Below are 22270 nucleotides of genomic sequence, written 5' to 3'. Positions count from 1 at the left end.
ATATTTTAATATTAAATATTTTATCTAAGTCCTTCCTGCCTGAAGATCTAGCTTCTCCTTCCATCACTGCACCGTTACTCTGTCCAGATTATCTAATCTGTCTGCCACTCCACTATTTCATTTTCCACTGAGCACTACTGAATGCTTCAAGTTTTGCAATGTGCTCTCTTTGCAGATTAAAACAAGAAAAACAAACACACACACACAAAAAAAGATAAGGAATGAAGCCCAAGAAGTTCACTGCTACTTTTTTACCATTTTTTTTGTTCAAACAATCAACAGATGTTCACCAACCACTTCTTTTTGATGGAATAAAGCCCTCCACCTCCAGACTCTGAATTTGATCTTAGCAGCAACAAATAAGGGGGAATAGTGCAATTGGTCTGGAATGAAAATTAACGTGCTTTGTCCAATTACAAGTGAAGCAGGAAAGCAGGAAGGTGTGTTGCCAAGGGTTTTTTTGTAGTTTCAGTGACAGTCTCATAAGAGCAGATATTTAGCAGACCAAAGTACCAAAATCAAAAAACCTATGTGAAAACCTCAGCTTCTGCTTACTTATCGTAAGAATGGTATGTCTTCATCATTATGGCAAAAGGAATGGTACATGAAAAGTAAAATGAATCAAAAGGTGTTTTGTTCTTCTATGAAATTGTGTTTCTAGGCCATTCTCGTTAGCTTTTAATGCCTGGAGTTGATAATGTGGGAAACAGAGGAGGAAGGCAGAAGTGGGCTCTGCTGCAAGTCGCAGCCCATTTCTGGCTGCTTGCCTGCCTCATGGGCAGCACTTCCCCTGCTCTCTGCAGGCAGCACAAACCATGGGAGCAGATTCCTTTCGAAGAAGCTGGATTCCACTCAGCCATAAGTCCTGGGCTGACAGAAGCTTCTCACAAGGCTTATAAAAAGAAAAAGGGAAGAACCAAAGGAAAAAGGCTCCAAAACCCGTGACGCTCATGATATATAAGAGCTGGCAGCATTACTTTTACCACTGCCAGGCTCGATAGTTTATCTTTGTTTGACGTTATTGCCCCTCCCCACATGTGGTCAATAATTCACCCATTCCTTCTGAGCTCACACACACACACACGCCTGACCCCTTTCAGCCTCCCTACCCCAGTATGGCTCAGATACTATTTATTTTAATGGGGTTTAGCACATTGATTTCTGAGCAGTAATCCTAAATCTGTTATTAAATTCCCTGCCCCAACCCCATTTGCAGTCAATAGTTCTCTTGGACTTCCATATCCCACCTCAGATAGGTTCCAACATTAACCATCTTCTCTTTCACCTTTTTCTTGAATTTTCTTATTTAGCCTCAGTCTTAGGAGGGATGCAAAGAAAAATACCACACAAGCCAAGCTTTGGCTAATCTCTCAGCCACTGAAATCCCCATCCTAGTTCTGATATATTCCACTACGTTAAAAATCACTATTTTCCAGTAACAAATTATTTAATTACTTTATGTAAGAGACTTTCATTGTATGCCCTGTGTCCTGTGCTTCTCTAACTCCTTTATCTTCACTGCCAAAGATAGAAACCCAGAATTGTCTTATACTCAACCCTGAAAAAAAGTGATGCAAAAGTAGCTCCACCTACACCTGCATCTACGTCTGGTGGAGGCTTTGGTTCTTTTCTGTGTTCTAGGCAATTTCTGCACTGTTATAATAGACTCCCATAATTCTCCTGTGTCTCACATACCTGAAGTTATTTCTAAGTATCTCAATACTTCCATTTGGATTAAGAACAGAAGCGCTTACAAAAAAAAAAACAAAAAAAACCGAGATGAAGCTGATAAGTATGACTTATTTGGAAATCAGCTTCAAAACTCTTCCCCAAGTTAGAGGTCTAAAGTCTCTGTGGAGTCACCCCTTAACCTAAATCTTGATACAATTCCTCCCACCGATACACAGCCAAGCATCATCAGTGTGTGTTATTTCATGTCGCATTTTCTCCTAAGAGAATGGAGTCAAGCCACCCAGCATCCAGTCCTCCGACCCCTGCGTGACACAGTGGCAGTGTCAGCACACTGTAGACAATGCTACAGATGACTGATCAAAAATCACAGATCATAAGAGGCTTTCCTCTGATAGGTTTCAAGACACATTGCCAAAAAATCCTGAGATCTATTTTTTTCCCAATTTTTTTTTTTGTTATGAGGTTATCAATAAGTTCTGCAACTAACACCAATTCTAGATCTAAGTCTGGAACAAAAATTACCTGGGGTCAGAAAAACCTATGACTCCCAATTTACTTTCATATCTCCTTAATACATTTCTTTCCAAAACGTCAGAGACACAGTCTGATCATTGTTATTTTAATTAAAAATTAATAGTACTTAGCTTTTTAATGCTTTGATCAGCCAGAGCAAGGAGCCCATAATAGTCTTTCAATCTCGATTAATCGAAGTCAACACTTTCAGTTGGAAAGAAGAGTAAATTGAGAGCAAATAAGAGCTGGTTCTGAACCATGCAGCATTTTTTTTAAGAAGACTGTTGTCCAACTTTTAAGAAGCAAGTTTATGTCTAGGGAAAATGCTGCCTTCAACTACTCATGACAACAGCAAGAAAGTAACCTTGAGAAGAATAGAAAGCAGATGAAACAGCACTAAAACTTTTGCAAGTGATCCAAAACAAGGTCAAATAAAGAACCAAAACAGCTGTTCAGTTCAAGCTGCTCTACTGATTTACTAACAGCTACTAATTTAATAACAGCTTTGGAAAATTCCATTAAGAACAGAAATTTTTGCGTATTTCATTCCGATATACAAATGAGATCTATTTAACCAAAATCCTCTGCAAGAAGGGAAGTACCTCTCAGAACCTAAAAAGTTCGTGAGCATGTAAAACATGAAAATTATATATGCAGCAAGTAGATGAAGTAATTTTTTTACACATGGAAAATACGCTCTGTGTTGGATTAGAAGGAAGTAAAATGATGACAATGATTCTAAGTCTGTCAAAATGTAATTACACCTGTAACTCTCTGGTAACTGTTAACAGCAATCTCTGCAGCAGAAGAGACCCACTACTGGGTTAAAAGCTGTTCTGAGGGCTTCAACAGAGCAGCTCTGCTAGAGTTCTGCAACACTGTTTCAACACTGCGTTCTGGTTTCCCTCAAATAAAGTAATTAGTACTGTGCACTGCTTTTCAGGAAATCTATAAAAAAGCTTAAAAAAAAATTACAAACATTATTTTCTGTGTTAAAAATTCTGAAATAAGGAAGAACACAGTAGAAATGACAAGGGATTTGTTTTACTTTGTTCCTGAAAATACAGGCATCCAAACTGAAACTTCAGAAATAACTTTATGTGGATTTGCTAAATATGCCATTTTCACACTAGGAAAGCCTCAGTAATCACATTTTATCTCATATCACTTATGTCTGTTTTAAGTCAAACAGCTAATACGCTGTAATTCAAGGGTTTACCAGTGTTTTCTGAGGACAACGACCCAAGGAACGTGCTCTTCACCCTCACCTCCCTAAACATCGGTTAAACCATCAGTCTCAAGCGCAGGCTGCTGTTGCCAGCACTTCAAAGCAGCAGCAGCATGGCTCAAGTGTGCACCCCGAGCACTCTGCACCGCTTTACCCAGCTCCCAGCCCTGCCCCGGCTCAGCACCCACCGCCTGGCTCACTAACCTGGTTTTAGCTTCCACACCCACAGAGGCAGTGGAGCTTGCAGACTCCTCAGATACTGAGTGCTGAAGGACTGGTGTTAGCTGCTTGGTGCTGTCCACTTCCGTTTGGGCATCCTCTTCTGCAGACTGCTCTTTGACTTCTGTTTAAAAAATAAGAATCATATTTATTTATTTACTATTTTATTTATTTAGACTATAAAAACATCTGTAAGCTTTCCCTTGTTCTGCAAACATCCATTTTATTTATAGATAGATTAACCCACATCTCTATGTTCGCAGACACAACAAAATTAAGCAAGTAGGAAAATATTACCCTTCACCTCTAGCTAAAACATGAAATTGAATGCTTATAATTTTTTTTTTCTGTTACACTGTGTACCACTGTGAACTAAAGGTGTTCAATAAGTAATGAGCAATGGGGCAGGGGAAGCATTGTTCAATGACAACCTTTTCATACGAGGTTGCAGCGTCAGACATTCTCATTCTCCCCACATCTCGTCTTGTGCACCTGCTCCGTCATCCCTAACAAACATCAGGGTGAGCACTCTCAGCTGGGACATAATAAATCTTTTTTTTTTCCTCCCAGATTAGCTTTAACTTTGACCAGTTCCCCGCACTAGCTCATTCCTGGTTACACTAACCCTATGCTAGCACAGGGCTGAGGAGGTGAAGGAAGGAAGGACACTGTTTATGCCACCTTAAACGCCATTCTGAACTGCAGGAATGTAAACCATTTGCAGCCTCGTTTTTATTTAGACTACCTTTTAGGACAGAAATACATACATCTACAGCTGACAATGCTACTGTTTGCCTAGAAAGTTTGTTTCTGCTCAGAAACATGGAACACCAAATTGCCACTGTTTGTACAACTTAAATCCTCTTCCCATTTGGTTTCCTCCTTTGCACTAAGTGAATCCAGGATTTTCCAGGAGGACCCAGCAATGTGAGGCTCCAAGTTCATCAGAACACAGGAACAAGGCTGAAGGCTTTAGAGCAATACGCTTTGTAATTTCTGCACTCCTCCATACTTTGATTTTGAAACTTAATTAACATAAAAATCATAGGACTTTTGCAGATGTTCTTTGGTAGCTTAAGACACTAGTGCCTCCTCCTGTCAGTGTCCACGACTGCCACCTGTCTCCACAACAGAGCTAGACCAAGGACATGCACCCAGGCTGCAGGCCACCTAAACCTTCCAGTGAACGTGGGTTTGAGCTAAGAGGCCAATACATACAGCTCTTTTTAAGAAGTCCAGCTACAGTCAAGCAAGAAATTATTCAGAAGATTTAAGCAAAGATACACAACGTGTCAAGATATAATCAAATATTGCAAAAGATAAATGATTCAAGTGGAGAAATGGATGGGCAGAAGAATCTGCCACATGGGTGAGCATGCACAAAAACCTGCTACAAGCTTTAATCTTATAAATAAGAACAATGAAAGAGACGAAAATTCTCAGAACGTAAAACGGCACAGCTCTGTCTGTAATATTGAAATTATATGCCCACTACAGCACACGGAGAAGGGGAAATCTTTCTCATTTGATGTACAGAGGTTGAAGTAAAAATATTCTTTAACCTGGAGTGAACTCATTTAGGAAGACAATGTACAACATTTTAAATCCCCAATGAAGGCATATAAAACATACTGAGAGAAACACAAAATTAAGGGGGGGTGGGGGGTGGAGGGGGAAGAGTAAGCCATTCCTGTTCATGACTGGGTGTGCCGGATATTTATTTGAGCTAGTGTAAACTGGAACTCCTTCACCTATTTCAGTTAAGCTACTCAGTAACATACATCTGAAATGTTTTTGGACATCTGAAACATCCAAAAATTATTCCTGTCTGAAAGCCAAATGGCTTGTGTTAAACCATTCCACCAACCTGTCCTGAAAAAAAATAAAACTCTGGACAATCATTTGACACTAAATAAATATCCTGTTGGGAACACATCCCTTGTAATAGTAAATGGCTCCATACAGAAAACAAAACAAAACCCCACACCCTTAGTTTTTGGCACATCTGAACAAACAATCTCTGCAATTGTTCCTGGATGAGGATTCCCACAACAGGCAGTGTCCAGTGGAGCCATTCATAATGATCTGTACTGTGTTTCCAAAGTATATTGGATCCGAAGGATAACTTTTGTGCAAATAACCCCTGAATTTCTAATTACAACCTCAATGAAGAGCTTAAAAATAAACACCCATGAGACAGGCAGGTGTCAAATCAATAAAAACAAACCCCAAAACACAGTCCAGGACAAACACGCATGAAGTGCTCAAGGAAGACCACCAGAAATTGTGGCCTTGCTCTGAACCATCTCAGTGACTTTATTTAACCTAGTAAAACTTTGCAAAAGGAATTCTGCTTTATTCTCTGCATGCAGAAACTCTGAAGCAAGCAAAAGCCATTTACTCCTTGCCAGCTTTCATCTCATTATACATTAATGGGCACCCATTACAGTGGGAAGGCAAAGTTCACGGGCATTAATTCATTCTCAAGAACTCTGGACTGTGTGAGAAGACACAGATTGTTTCACTACACACTACGACTAGATGAGCTTACATCCTTATGGTGCTTTTTCCCCTGCTGTTTGCTTCTCTAGAAAAGAAAGAACCCAAATTATACTAAATGAGACAAACAACATCTCAACTGCTGTCTCTGCAATAAACCAAACTGTGTCTCAATATGCCGTTGGAAGACTGAAAACACGGTGCTCACCGAACAGAATGAAAATAGCGTTTATGTTAGTTGTGCATGCCATACTTAGACTTCGTGAAAGTTCTCCAACAGAAGATTAAGGAAGAATGGAAGCAGTGCATTTCATGAGTCCAACTCCTAGGAGATGGGAGTCCAGCACTGGTGTAGCAATGGGACAGCAGATACCCTCAGCACTGCCTCAAGAGATGTTCTTGGAAGCATCTGGCACAATACATTAACTGCTTTTCACTGTATTTAATGAACGTTCATCAGGCTAGGTTATGGCATCCTACTTTGAAGCTTCTGGGAATGAAGGAACTATGAATGATTAATAAATGTGAAGCTCATTTGCAGATTCATATATAAGGCTTTATTTTGCATCCTATTTTCATGACTTTTTCTGTCACAATGAAGGCCTTGCTCATGTATAATGAGTTGGAGGGGGAACTGAGAATTAAAGCAGCTAATTGCACAATTCCCAAATGTCCCCAAATTCTTTTTTAATGTCACTATCCTTTACTAAAACATTAGGAAAATATTGGGAAACATATAGAAAATTTTTATTGTTTGAAGACAATTACATCAATAGTTCTTTCCCACCTGCCTGGTGAGGACAGAAAGCCTTTTCTTACTAAGGTTAAAAGAAAACCCCAAAAGGATAAGGAGCAAAGTTCCTATCTACATGGATCATCAAAAGGGTTGAGACTTCCATACGCTTTACAACTCAGGCAATATTCACAGAATCACACCATGGCTGAGGCTGGAAGGCAGCCCAGAGGTCACCCTGCCCAACTCCCCACCCAGGCAGGGCCACCTGGACAGAGCCAGCTGCCCAGGACAGCTGAACGTCTCCAGGGATGGAGAGATGAAATAGTAGAGATAAAAAAATATTTAAAAATTGCCTAACGTAGACAGGGGACAGACATGCAGGGAAGTCACTGGGATTGGTAAATTTTATAGCATGGGTACTGAATTTCTCTTTTAATTAACACTTTCATCACATTTGCTTAAGAAAGATATGTATACACTGGGCTCAGGGTTGAAAAGAGAATCTGTAGGTTTTGTACTGTTTAAGAAGTAATTTGAAATTTTTTAAAGGAGGAAAAAAAAATTCTACAACATTTCCATATTTTAAGCACTGACAAATTTCTTCTCTTAGTAATTATTGGTATTCCTCTTTCTAGAGCAGAATGCAGTAAACAAACAAAGTAACAAACAGCAAACACCACTCTCAGTCAGTTATGTGGATTACCCACCTTCCTGATAGTAGTTGGTCTCCTCACTTACATGTCTCATACAGAAATGTGTAACGTTCAGAATAGAACTGACCATTTTCTCTTTTCCTGCTCTATCTCCAGGTGCCTTAGAAACCTCTCCCCATGTAAGAGACATGCAGCGGGCATCAAGACTCATAGGTGGAAGCCCTGTTTTTTGTAAGTCCACCTGTGGCCGTGATTCTGTCATATGCATGCCTGGGGGGAGGGGGTGACTGCTGACGGCAAGAGTTTTATTACATGAACACAAATTTGTTTGGGGATGTGAAGACGCAACACTGACTGAAGATCTAAAATGTTCTTTTGTTACAAACAATCCTTTACTGTTTTCTAGTAATCACAAGACACTATTCTGCAAGCCACTTGGGTAATTCTACAGCAAGATAAGGAGATAGATGTGTGGGCTCTGCTATGGTCATTGGGCAAAGACGACAGCAACATATTCAAGTTGTGTTTTTTTTTAAAGTTGGAAACTACTTTCCAAGTTAAAAACTGAAAATACTCTAAGAGTTCTGCCACAAAAAAACCCTCCTTTAACATCTCATATTATTCAGTATATAGAAATATTGGGGAGGAATCAAAACAGCCATCATACATATAAAATAAATATTCTATCGCTCTTTAGACAGAACAAGTTGACCGCTTAACCAGTTTACTGGTTGGGACCTGTCAGACCTACTGCTAATTTGGCAGACAACAAAGCAAATGTCATGAGCTTCCAAACCTTTCAGCAAGAACAGGAAGTACTGCAGGCTGGAAAATAACTATCACCAAACACAGCAGGGACAATCCAGGAGTCTCAGCTGTTGCTGAGATGTTCTGCAAAAGGGAATAACAAGCTTTTAACCAGCAGATGCAACTGGTATTTTTGCACAAGGAAGGGGTAGTGCAGCATCAGAAAACAGCTAATGGGACAAGCTTTGAAGGGGTCCACAGAAGTACAAGCAACACCAAAGTGCTCTAGTTCTAATAGTTTAGACAGCTAAAGAAACCGGGTCAATGTAGCAACAGTATGAAAAGAAATCTTAACAAGGGAATGCAAGTTATGAATTTAAAATGCCTATCTAGTACTTTAATGATCAAGTTTCGCTTACTATCCCCAATTTAGGAATAAAACAAGCTTCCACTAGTCAGAGTTCATAATTCTGTTACTGTTCCAGACGCAGTTTCATAGAAACATCGCTTCTGCTAGCATCTGAGGAATTCAGACTGGCACACACAGTGATCACCTATGTGCAGAAATTTTTCACGTACTGTTAACTTCCTACGTATAGGTTTTAGCAGCTGGACATGGGGGAACAAAATGGACACACCACAGCTAACCAGTCCCGTTCAGATCACCTGCAACCCTTCCAGACACCAGCAAGCCAAGCCAGGGTATGTTGGAAGACATGCAGGGAGTGATGGCTGCTAATAGCCACCACCATTACTTGGGCTGCACAGAGTCTGTAGCCACATATTCTTGCCAGCTAAAAATATAACCATGGGAGAGAGAGGGGGAAAAGCATACTGAGGTTTGAGTGTGACAGTCATAACAACATGCAAGACCCATTTCTCCATGGACAAACACATACATTCTTCATCTTAAGCCAACACTGTAAAATTTTATTCACAACAATAAACAACAAAACCTACAATTGTATCAAAAGTGTTTTCTTGGGGTTTCTTTGTTAAGTGTTGCACATGTGTTTTCTTTTAAAACCACCACTCGGCTGGTTTTTCCCTACCTGAAGGACACTGCAGTGATTTACTTACTGCAACAATTGTTACACGGAGATGAGAAGAAAGCCTGCAGTTATTCTTTCTTGTACATTTCAGCATGTATTTTGCTACTTTTCATTCAAATAGAACTCCTATTTGTTAAATACATTTTATACAGAAAGTAACTTTGTGCACATTGTGTACCAGTTATAAAATAAGGCTTTCAATGTAGGACCATTTAAACTGTAATTTCCTTCCTTCTGAACACAACATACTGCATTATGGACAACCAGGTCCCAGTGACCCACAACCAAGGAACTTTCTGAGCTAGAGGTGATACTCAACAGCATTCGTGATTATTTTTCCACTAATTTGTTCAGGCCTTTTTGAAACCTGGTAAATTTTCTTACGCCCAAAGGATCCAGCAGTAATGAATTCTATAATTTAAGTAGATGCTGAATGCAAACACACCTACCTTTTGTGCTCTGAACGTGACCTGGTGTCCCCTAATTTTTGTGTTGCAAAACAAAATGAATCATCATTCCCTGTTCATTTTCTCCATACCACTCATCACGCTGGGGGACCCTACCAAATACCTCTTCAGTCATATAATTTCAGGTTGGCCTCTTTTACCTTAACTGATCCTCACACAGAATCTATTATTTACTTCTTGCTGTACTCGTTGGCCATTCCTGTACTTTCCCAATTACAGCTTGCCCTTTTGGAGAAGGGGAAACAGAACCACACGTGGCATTTACCATGCAGTCGTGTAATTGGTTTATAAAGCAACAGTACGAAAAGACAAATACACACCGATGCTTTTTTCCCTTTATCCACTTGCCAGTAATTCTTAAAATTTTAGTTCCTCCTTTGACTTCTAAAAGCTCCTGCAATTCTTGGAAAAACTACTGTACCACTTGCTTAGGTAGCAACAGCTACCTGAGAGCAATTTTCATTTATACAAAATTAGGATGGTGATTTGTCCCTGCACATGCTTTTACATGCACTACTACTGAATTTAAGAGACATTTCCTTCTCTATGGTCAGCCTTCAGTGCCTTGCATGTGGGTACTTCTTTTATTACCATAAATAAGTTTATTTTACCTGCTACTTTCTTACCTTTTGTACCTGACCTAGAAAAGGATTACTAGGGTAGATGCTTGTGGGACTCCCAATGCCAGCCTGGTTTATACTATGATTTTAATTAGGTAGGACTGAGGTCTGAATTCCTGAATATTTCTTCTACCAAACTAGAGAGTCAGTCTCAACACAACATTACTAAAAATTAATACAGTTACACAAAATAGCACCGTCTCCAGTGAGAAGAGCGTACAGCACACAAGCTACATGCTGCTGTTTCAGTATATTTGACTAGTAATGTCAACGCAAATTCTCCCCATCGTGTCACTAACGACACAGCAGCAGCGTCAAGCTTCAGGGCAATGGGAAGGTGGAATATTCCGGGGCCTTGAAAACTCCTTCCAAAACCTGTTGGTTAGGTTTAATAACGCATAGTTTGATAACAAAACAGCAAAAGCAGTACCAAATAAATACGCAAAAGAGGAGGCTGCATTTCAGAAATAATCTCCAGAATGGAAAACTCAGTGAGGTTAATATTATTTGGAAATCAAAGATTCCACCTACTACAAAAATATGCCACCTGCTCTCAAAACACCTGAGACAGAGATATCGCTCAGAAAGAAAAAAAAAAAAAATCAGATTTTTCTAAATGGCCCATGTTAAGCATGCATGATAAATACTATTATCAAGCATGCCTGTAATGATTTAAAGGCAAGCATCAAGTAACTTCCTGTTGCATTTGGTTTTCTCATTACAAATAATTCACCAGAATACAACAAAAAATAGAAAGATGCTTATAATAGTAACAACAAAATGCTTCAGTTCTGCTAATTTTTCCAGGGGCTGAACAGGTAGGAGCCAGCTGCATAAGAAAGAAGGAACCACTCCTTTTATAATGAGCACAGAGAATATTAATTACCTTCGAACATATTTAAGTGCATTTTTAAGCACATATTTGCCCCAAATATTTATGGACAAATCTGATCTACAGCCAACACCCTCAGTGGTGTTCATTCTTCCTTTCACTAATTTTGGAAGTGCTAAGTGGAATAGTGATGAGGCCTAACTATCTGTCTGAAAAGCACAAAGTGGATTTTAAAACATCTTTGCTGTTAACAAGGTTGACAAGAGCTTTTGCCATTGAGTCACCCAAACCAGGACTTGGTCTCAAGCATGTTCGTCTTAGTGGGAGGCTCTACTCAGCATGGTTCAGGTTGTTGCAAAAGGGTGACTGTATTTGCTCTAGAAGTAGGATACTGCAAGAATTTTTTTCTCTAGAAAAGTGCTTTTCAGGCTGCTTCAAAGCTGATGAGATTCTGAATTAGTCCAAAATCCTCTGGCAGCCTCTACACAGATAACTTTCCTCCACTGAGAAGTGTTTGTTTCTGGTTCTTTTGTGCTTTGCCCAGAGACAAAAGAGCCTGGTTAGAGGAAGGTTTATCTTCAGGAAGCTAATGTGAAGTCCAACAAGACATCAACTGGCCAGGCAACATCACTGGGTCCGATAATAATATTACTAATGACAGTAGCACAGACAAGGAGCTATCACTTGAAAAGATCATCCAGGCTCTTTTATGTATTATCAATTCTGAAGCCTCCAAACATGATGAGAAGGTAAGGGTCTGTATTAAGTATTAATTTATTATAAGAATTGGTTGACATCGTACGGAGTACAAATCAATACCTGATGGATTTACTATGAGCTTCGCAAGAGACTCAGCAGTTAAAACTTATTTTATTGCACTTCTCCCAGATCAGAGTCTGAATTTCAACATTTTTATGTGACAAAAGACAGGAAGACTTATAGAATCTAGGATGAGCTGGATATTTCACAAATGTTCTCCAAAAAAGAGGGAATAATTAACACACAGAATTCACTTTCAGTCAACTTAAATCCAGAACCAAGAAAATACCAAGTACAGAAACTTGCTGAAATGAACACAAAACAGGGCAAAGAAGCAAAGTCGAGTCTTCGTCAACAGCAAAGGGCCACCAAACCTACAGAAAGCTTACCAGGAAGTATTTGTTGTATTATTTCTTTCTTTAGACTAGCAATTTTATATTTGCATATACATGTGAGCACAAAGCCACATGCTTTCCAGACTTCTGTGGTTTGTGTTTTTTTGGCCATTACAGAGTCAGTCATCAGAAAAAAACTACTCTTAGGGAGAGAAGCAACCCATGAGGACCTACAGGCGAACCCAGTATTCTACAACAAACTATTTTACCGATAGCTAGAAAGGTGGAATGTGTTGATGACTGGAAGGTCTGGACAGGACCAGAGGCCATAGGCACAAACTGAAACACAGGAGGTTCCCTCTAAACATCAGGAAACACTTTTTTTACTGTGAAGGTGCCTGAGCACTGGCACATGTTGCTCAGAGAGGTTGTAGAGTCTCCATCCTTGGAGATACTCAAAAGCTGTCTGGACATGGTCCTGGGCAACTGGCTCCAGGTGACCCTGCTTGAACAGAGGACTGGACCAGATGGTCCCAGCCAGCATTAACCATGCTATGATGCTGTGGGTGCTAAAATGATGGGAGGGATGGATAAAGCTCAAAATCAGCTGGGTAGAGAAATAACAGTGTAACATCACTTAGGAAACCACAGTGAAGAAAAATGAAGGAACAGACAGCTGCAAAGACCAAATTGAAGCTGAGAAGCAAAAGAGTCACTAAGGGAGGAGCCAAGAAATCAGCAAGAGCTGGTGGGTAAAGGAAAGGAGTCTGTTCTGAGGTTTACAAGAAGCTGGAAGTCCATTGATTCAGTAGAAGCAGTTGCCAGCACCATTTTTTAGGAAAAAGTTGACTAAGCTCCAAACAGACCTTTTTTTTTCCAAATTCCAGCATTTCCTTTTTCCAATTCCAAATTCCTCCTCTCTTTCCATCCTTAAGAATTCTACTTTCATTTATACCAAAGTGAACACAGCACTTGGCAGAAAACGGGCAGAGCTCAGAAATCACTGTAGTTGGCGGGGATAATAACCCATACTGAAATGATCAGAGCAGCACACAGCTTACCCTGCTTTGCTTCCAATTCTGCCTCTTTTTACATACGAGATTACAGAATTTTGTAAGGCTAGTAACTTGTTTCCCAAACTGCAATTAAAATGGCTGTGCCTTAGCATTATGAAAGAGTCACTTCAGGAAGAATTTTTGCCATCCCTTTTTTTAAAAATATTTGTGTCAACATTACAAATGGAAATAATGTATAGGGTTTAGTACTTACATCTCCCCTTGCTTTTTTCCCTTATACAAGATTTGACAGCTAGAAAACATGTCCTTATCCTAGGTGGGATGATATGAGGCATCTCCTTTTTCCCCTCCCTGTGACAAACCTCTCATTGCTTCTGCACTGCTCCCTTCCCTAGAAGTAGAGCTCATTACACTGAGTACAACATAAGTAACATGGACCTCCCTCATTTTATGAAAACTAATTAACTCAAAAAAGGTCACCACTAATGCTAGACTCCATAAATAAAGCAAAATAGAAACAAGCTCCCAAACCCAAACAAGAAATGAAAACCTCACACAGTAGAATTCCTGATTATTCTCAACACATGAACCAAACAATGGAAAAGAAGCTAGAAATATGGAGACGTAAAATACGTCAAAAATCACATGTCAAGATGTTCAGATGGTCTCGTTTCAAGTTTCGTAATACTACTATATTGTGTTTTGGCTTGCCAGCTACTACAGCAAATTTTGTTAAGTCCACAAGTCCACTACTTGCAAGAAAACAACATAAAAGACCTTTTCAGTCAAAGCAGAAATTCATAAACTAGAACACAAATACACCTCAGTTTGATTAACATAGTTTTACATGGAACAACAAACTGGGATTACTCATTCTCCAACACTATTATTAACACGGGTAAGTGCTTAGACTAAGGTTTAAAGGCAGCAGCTTTTTCTATTAATATGATTAAACCTCTATCAAGTCACATGGTATTCAACTTTTAAAATAATGTAATTGCAATTCTGTCTCTATCAAATTGCTCAACACAGTAATGGTCTTTCAAGTCTGTTTTGGCTTCCTCAGTAAAAATGGGACTTCAGACCTATGTATTTTTACCAGGCTTCTTTTTACTTAAGAGTACAGTTTGCAAAACCATCTTAGGCTCAGCACTGAAATGATGGTGCATCACTTCCAGCAGCAGACCCAGCAGAGTCTTTGTCCATCGGGATTTCTAGGACAGTGCTCCGCTGCTGTGTGTACCTTTAGAAACGAGCATCAGCACTCTCTGACAGCCAGAATGATTTTGATGAAGGATAATGGAGAAACTTATCTATATGCACTCTTGGAGCCTTAAAAATAATTATCTGTGTCCCTTTCTCCTCCAAAGTAAAAACCACTCTCAGATGTCTATTGAGGAACTTTGCTAATAATGACATGTAAAGCCAAAAATAGACAGCTATCATTAAATGCTCTACACAGTAGTGTACGAGCAGTTGTTAAGCTCGAATTTCTTTTCTGGTTTTTTTAATAATATATTTAAAATTTACAAAACTTACCACTTTCTATCCCCTTTGCTGATTTTCATAGGACTGTTTCTAGCACATAGGATAGGAAGAGTAATAAATGGAATATAGGACACAATTAGAACTAGCCTTCCTTTCCCCTACTCTTTTTTTCTACAGACAAATACCTGCTACAACTTCTACTCTAATAACTGGTAATTACCTACTTGTAGAAGCTGGAAAAGACCATCCAAGTTCACTACCACCAGCAGCTTATTACCAGGGGCAGGAAAACAATGGACAGAATGAAACAATCAAACGTCCTGGCATTAAGCTTTAATCTAGACTCCCTCCACAAAACATTAGCAACACTTAAATTCAACACAGGGCTGTGACTAAACAGTCATGACAATCCCCAAAGTCTTGAGTCTCAAGTATAAAGCCTTCTCAACATCTGGCAAGTGAGATGCAAGAGACCAGCATATACAGCCAAAGCTCATCCTCCATCCACTCAACAATTTCAGCCTCCTCTTTTAAGGCTTTCATCACTGCAACCATGCCCCTGTACAGCCTATATGAATTGTTGCTGCAAAATTGGCTCTTTTCACAGAATCATGAATGGTTTGGGTTAGGAGGGGCCTTAAAGATCACCTAGTTCCCACCCCCCTGCCACGGGCAGGGACACCTGCCACCAGCCCAGGTTGCTCCAAGCCCCGTCCAGCCTGGCCTTGGGCACTGCCAGGGATGGGGCACCCACAGCTGATCTGGGCAGCCTGGGCCAGCGCCTCATCACCCTCGCAGTAAAGAATTTCTTCCCAATATCTAAGCTAAATCTATCCTCTTTTAGTTTAAAACCATCACTGCTTGTACTATTGCTACAGGCCCTACCAAAAAGTCTGTCCCCATCTTTCTTATAAGGCCCGTTTAGGTACTGGAAGGCTGGAATAAGGTGTCTCCAGAGCCTTCTCTTCTCCAGGCTGAACAACCCCAGGTCTCTCAGCCTGCCTCCATAGCAGAGGTGCTCCAGTCCTCTGATCATTTTTATGGCACTCCTGTGGACTCGCTCCAAGCTTTTGAGGTCCTCTGCTTGTTCTCCCTATGGATCTACACTAAGCACAGATTTTTGCCTTTATCTTGAAGGACTTCACAAGCTTACCTCCTTTACTTAGCAGCTATGAGAGTAATTTGACAATTTCCTTAACTTAGCTGGCATTTCCACGCAATTGCCACCCTGACCACCACCTTCTGCTGTTAGTGTCTCTGTGCTTCCTTCCACTTTGCTCATTACACATATAGGACCACTTAATTGAATTTATGAACCCTTATGTCTCAATGCATTTTTAAGGCTTATTTCTGCCAAACCAACGAAGTTCCGCCAATTGGCCATGGCATCATCCTTCCTGGCAGGTTTCATCCTTCTACAGATATTCAGTCCCTGGTTAAAAACAGGCAAATGGCTACAGACGTGTGCCTGGCAAAGGGATGACAGTTTTTTACCATGGCCTTTATCTTGTGTGTTAGCTCATCTGCTTGTCTCTTTAGACTCTTAACCTGCCAGAACAGAAATACAACAGTACTTGGTCCAGTACAACGAGATCCCTCTAGTAACTGAAGCATTTGGGTATTAGCGCAACAAATATTTACCAAAGCGAGAACGGAGATTTATCTTGTTTCCTAAGTGGCAGTAGGAAGCATTAACGTTTGGTTATCCTGGTTATCCCTTTGGTATATAATCTGCTGTAGTTAGCTGAAGGTAAAGGTCAATAAATTATACTGTATTTTGGCAGTGATTCTAAAAATAGCAGCTACCGCTTCAGAGCTTTTATTTTTCTTAGATACAGACTTGCAAAACCAGAAAAAGAGTCTCTGCACATCTAAACTACGAAGGCATTCCCATTAGACTATTTAGGAGCAATAGGTTCAAATAGCTTTAATTGATATAGATTTAAATAGCACAGGTTTTTTTTCCTTTTACATCTGCCCAAATGCACATCTTGTACTACAAAATTTTAAAGAAATCTTTCTTGTCTACCGAAGTCCTGCATAATTAAATGCATTTCCAAGAGAGAAGCAATAATGAGAGACCATCAACACTACACTCTCATTACCTGTTTCCACAGTGTTTTCTGTTTCTGCTGCCTCCAAACCATCCATACTGTCTTCATCCTCCACTGCAGTTTTTCCTCTACTCCGAGGCCTGCCAACATAAAAAGGGAAAAGCTTTTTAAAACTGAAAGCATTTTTAAAATTTTGAAGTTTTAAATTTAAATTAGGATTTAAATCATTTCAGTTGGAGGAATAAATGTCAGCGCTAAATTGTGTAACATTCAAGCTAACCCATGATTTGAGTCTTGTACAAATCAGAAGTTTCCTCCCCTTTTTTCCTGTTGTAGGTACCATTCTCAACAACGTACACAACAACAATCAGCAGTTGGACCCTGAAGTTTTCCTGATTATTCTTACAAGAAAAATACAGTAACATACTTTTAATGAACAAAAAAATACATTAAATTGGCAAGATTTTAAGATATGGGTATCCTGTTTGCTCCACACAGGAGCTAACTGTAGACAGATACAAGAGAATACAATCCAGAATCTGGCCAGTAGTTACACACGCTATAAAACAGATACCGATACATCTAGAGCATCCTTGGAAGGAATTTCTATGGAAGAATAATGACACTACAGCAATTAAATTAAAATGTATTATTTTCTGTGAAACAAACATTTTGACACAGAAAATAAAATGTTATGAGAGATGACTAGGTGTCATCACATTAAAAAAAAGTCATCACATGAGGACAAGCAAATCAGAACTACAATACCTGGGCAGATTTGTTTCAATTTCAACCAAGGTCTGACAGAAAGCAGACAGGTTTGTGCCACAAATTCCAGCCTTTTTTTCCCTGCCTGGCTCTTCAGCAAACTAACGTGGTTGTTGAGAAGCCCAGGCATCCAGATTCCCAGCTGTTCAGCAGCCCATTTGAAAGGGAGCCAAGAGCTTGGCACCTCGCCTCCCAAATTTTCAGGCTACTTGGCAACCTGCCTGGTGTGCTGACGGAAAGCCCGGGAGACCCTGGGAGCTTCTGATTCCAAGAACACAAATTCTGAGCAGTTTGGGGCATCTCGGCAGTTCCAATGTCCCAGAGCTCCAAGGCAACCATTCACCCAACCACCATGCCTTGAATCAGGATGCCATGCAGGCCAGCACTCGGGCACCCCGCCTGCCCCCCTCCAGCAAAACCATTCTGGTTCCTTTTTCACTGAGGATTTTGGAAGGTTTGGGTTTAGTTCTGTGTTGGGCGGGAAAGGGTTTTTTGGTTTGGTGGGTTTTGGCGGTGTTTTTTTAAGTGATTAAATCATCCCAAAACAAGCATTTCCTTTTTTTATACAGTCTCTTTTAGTACTTAAATCTATCCAAACTACTTCTGCAGAACCGGATCTGCTAAATGAGCTATGAAATAAGCTCTGTCATGCAATGTCTTTCGTTCTCATGGATCGAAGAGGATAACATGCACAGAAATGGAACCATCTTTTGAGCCTACATGTATTACTCTCCTGCTAGAAGACAAGTGACTATCCTGGACTACCTAACAAGAAGACCCTTTCAAAAATTGTGTTGGGACCAGTTTTGTCTCTGCAAAGGAGGGAAAGAAGAATTAAATAGAGGCTCAACACCTGGAAAAAAAACGCACTCAATTTACAAAGGAGCTGGGGAGAAGAGGAAACCAAGAAGAGATGAAGGACAGAAGGATTTTTCTTGGTATCCCTGTGAAATCTGTTCAGGACAATGCTGAAAAACATGGGCGCAATAGGAACCCTAGAGATACAAGGCTATCCTTCCCCTTGCCTGCTTATCCAGAAGCAGTGACAACATACACGTAACATACAAAATAAGTAATAGCCTTCTTAGAAGAGATGGAAGCCAGCATCCCCTTCTGTTACTTGCCACCTTACAAGCTTCTAGTGTAGCTTCTTAAAACCCATGGTTCACAAATATTTAAACAAGAATGAACGGCGCAGCAATCAGAAGAAACCGTCTTCTACTCCTCCCTCCAGCCACCCTACCAGCCCATCCACACGTACAGCAATTGATGAGCTGGTTGGAAGGTAGACATGTGTGCTTTGGAAGTGGGAATGACACAGGTTATTCTCATAGCAGCATCTGAGATGGTCACACAGATTCATTCCCATCCATAATGAAGAGTAGGGAGTAGAACAAATGGAACACCATATGCATTGGATAAAATAGGCTCTTCCAGCAACACTGAGATACAGGAAGAAAGAGGTAACACTTTTCTAATGCTTAGAAAAACAACGCAGCTGGTAAGAAATCATGAGCATTTAAGTATTACATTTGTTGTAGTTCTTTACAATCTCCCAGCACATCAGCCAGCACCAACTGAAAGGCTGGGAATGCAGGTAAGTGAAATCACTTCCCTCGGTGCAGGAATGCTCAAAAGCTTTACAGAACACAACCAGCTAAGAATGGGGATTATTTCTAAATCCTATCCCAATTACTCTTCTATGAACTATCCATCTGCAACACAAAGTTACAAGTTTGTACTAAACCAGGATTACTTTGAAATCATCACAAATGTAAATGACAATTCTGCTTTCTTCACAAATAACCCATTTCAGTGTTCTCCAACACAACCCTGCAGGTGAGGATCGCTGGATAGTGGAAGATGATGATTGTTTATGTTTATCTAATAGTTTACATACAGCTTTAGATTTTCTGTTAAAACTACATTTCATGTATAAACACTGAAGTACCTCGCAAAGCCTTTTAAAACATTTTCTTTAAATGAGAGCAATAGTCACTCTTTGAACTCCCTCCCATATTTTAGCAACCTATTTAACACCAAGGAAAATCAGAGGTTTCATTTAATGAAACATAATTGCTTATTTCGCAAAAGATACAAATAACCATGTCTGGTGTTTTCTTGACATTCCCCTTCTCCAAATATGCTACAAAGAGCTTTCATAATGCCATGCAGGTTTTAAATAAAACTGAAGAAGTGGTGGAAAAATACTAGCTTATTTCATTAACTTATTTTTGCTAGTTATTTTTGTTTCACAATCAGCAGAAGAGATTTTATAGCCTATAAATTTATGTTTGGCATAAAGAAAAAAAATAAGTCACAAAACAGTGAACTATACATTGTACTGTCAACTATAATTTAATGTTTCCACAGAAAATGCCATTTGAGGAGGCCATATAGCATACCTAATCATTGCAATCAACATTTGTAGTAAGAATGGGTTGTTTAATATTATTTGTATTAAATTTATACATTTTAACAGTTTCATACATAAAGGTTTTGGCTGGTTTGCATAAGACTACATTTTTCCAATGAGAAACCCTCTAAATTTTTTTATTTTCTATTTACTTATTCCACTCCCTCTTAAATAAAGCAGGAAAAGCAACCTGTGCTCTGTTCTTCTTCAGGGATTTGACTTCTTCTGAAGGAGGATGCGAAAAGGCATCACAACGTTACAACAGCCCATGACTCTCTCCCTTCGCTTACACAAAGCCAGGCAGCACGGAATTGCCGTACTGAACATTACAACCTCCGCTGTGCTCTAGATCTCAAAGTTCAATCCCAAACTTTCTTACTAGGAGGGGTAACCACATCATGCTTTTTACATATCATTGCAGAAACCCATCAGCTCACGACAGCAGAAACACCAAACACAGATGAGCCATGTCTCCTACAGCTTGCAAACCCAGAACAAACTGTACAGGCAGAGCCCGACCACTACGGACTCTACAAGAAAACAACAATAAATATTAGTCAGTACAACAGGCGGTGGGCTCGGTACGCAGGTTGAACTGCTGCCAAAGTTTCTGTGATTGGCTTTCTCACTTGCCTTTTTCCTACAACAGAGTTCAATTTAGAAGGAAAAAACAAAAGCACATCTATTTACGTTTAAAAGAACAGACCCACTGAGAGAAATATAACTTCTTTAAGTGTTTAAAGCACATTCAGCATTTCAAGAAACAAAGTCAACAGACAAAGCTACACTTTTTTACGTATATGGGACTCCAGTTGAATGTAATTACTGCCTACAATAAGTTTACTCGTATTTGCATAAAATGGAGTAATTTATTGAAATCCTTTGTGACCTACTCCTAAATTTGTTATCAATTAGCTTTCTGAGCTAATGCCTTTCATTAATCTCCATCTTTAAATACAACATAGTAAACAAAAATCTCGTCATTCTTCTCTGGGTAAAAAACTAATTAAATTTAGCCCACAGGAAAAAAGAAAAAAAAAAGAAGTCCATGAAAACCTTTTGCAGGGCTCAGCAGAGCATTAGGTACTCCCCCTGCACTGGGGAAAGCCTCGCCGAGGCTGTCTCAGCACCCTGCCAACATTGCTGGAAGATCACCAGGCACCTGAGCGGCTTCTGCTGAACTGCACAAAGAGCAGCATGGATGCACAAAGCTGGGAGAAAATGGAAAAGCGTCTTATTCACCTGTCAGTAATCAGATAATACAATACTTCTGTTCTGCTTTTTTTTTTTCTTTCTTTCTTTCTTTTTTTAAATGTATGACATTTTTCCCGTGTTTTGAGTTTTTAGGGGTTTGTTGGTGGGTTTTTTTTTTTAGAGGTGGTAGCAATAGCACCGTAACCTGACAAGTACAAGGTAGGTCAAAAGCATATCTTGGATCTTACTCATTCTTTCCACTAAGTGATCAGGAGTAAGGCTGTAGGCCAACATCTCCTGGAACCACGTAAAATAACTGACAAAGCTACTATCCTCAGATGCCCATCACTGTCAGGCTGCTAGTTTATGATTCCCAGAAGTTACTGCCAGACACCAGTTTCGGCAATTTCTAATTTGCTATCAACAAAGTCAGGTGACTACTTGTTCAGACCATGCATCAAAACTACCTTATTATACAGTGCATTTTATTTCAGCCTTATGAGAGTGTGTACATATGAACTACCCCAGAACTTCCCCCTCTTTCTCAAATGCTGAAACCTCTGGATCATTCAGGGGAGAAAATACCTTCCTTGCTACGCTTCGCAAACTGCTGAGCAAAATGATGGCACTAAATATATAAAACAGGGCCAATAACCTTAAAAAGCGGTGTAACATCTGGGATACAGTAACATCCTAAACCAGCACAGATGTCTTGTTAAATGAACATCTGTCCACAGCCTTACCCTGGAAGATGGTACAGGAATGATTTATAAAAAGGTTCAATTAGTGCTGCCGTCAGCACGGCTAGTAACGAATTAATGTTCACATGACAGTTTCACAAGTGAAAGCTGTTACTGTTTTTTCAAGAATCTTTTCAACAGGTGTGCGAAAGCACATGCTCCCACTATTTCTGAACCACAAGTCTTAAGTACAGCTGTAAAAGTTTAACTGTGCTTAAGTGTAAGCTAGAATACCTAAACTT

At 39.8% G+C, this 22270-nt stretch overlaps 1 protein-coding gene across 14 annotated transcripts in view; it reads right to left on the bottom strand.

The window, feature by feature from the left end:
* KMT2C (lysine methyltransferase 2C) overlaps positions 1–22270 on the bottom strand; it is a 197994-nt gene that overhangs the window by 132544 nt on the left and 43180 nt on the right. For all 14 annotated transcript variants that reach the window (XM_055803570.1, XM_055803574.1, XM_055803575.1 and 11 more), the window contains 2 exons: positions 16962–17050; positions 3638–3776 (listed from right to left, as the gene is read on the bottom strand). In XM_055803570.1, coding sequence (XP_055659545.1) covers positions 3638–3776; positions 16962–17050 — 228 coding nt within the window. The remainder of the gene's footprint in view (positions 1–3637; positions 3777–16961; positions 17051–22270) is intronic.

This window comes from Falco peregrinus, chromosome 5 (assembly GCF_023634155.1).
Source record: "Falco peregrinus isolate bFalPer1 chromosome 5, bFalPer1.pri, whole genome shotgun sequence".
NCBI lineage: Eukaryota > Metazoa > Chordata > Aves > Falconiformes > Falconidae > Falco > Falco peregrinus.
The sequence above is the reverse complement of the archived record's forward strand: the minus strand, read 5'-3'. Positions and strand labels throughout refer to the sequence as shown.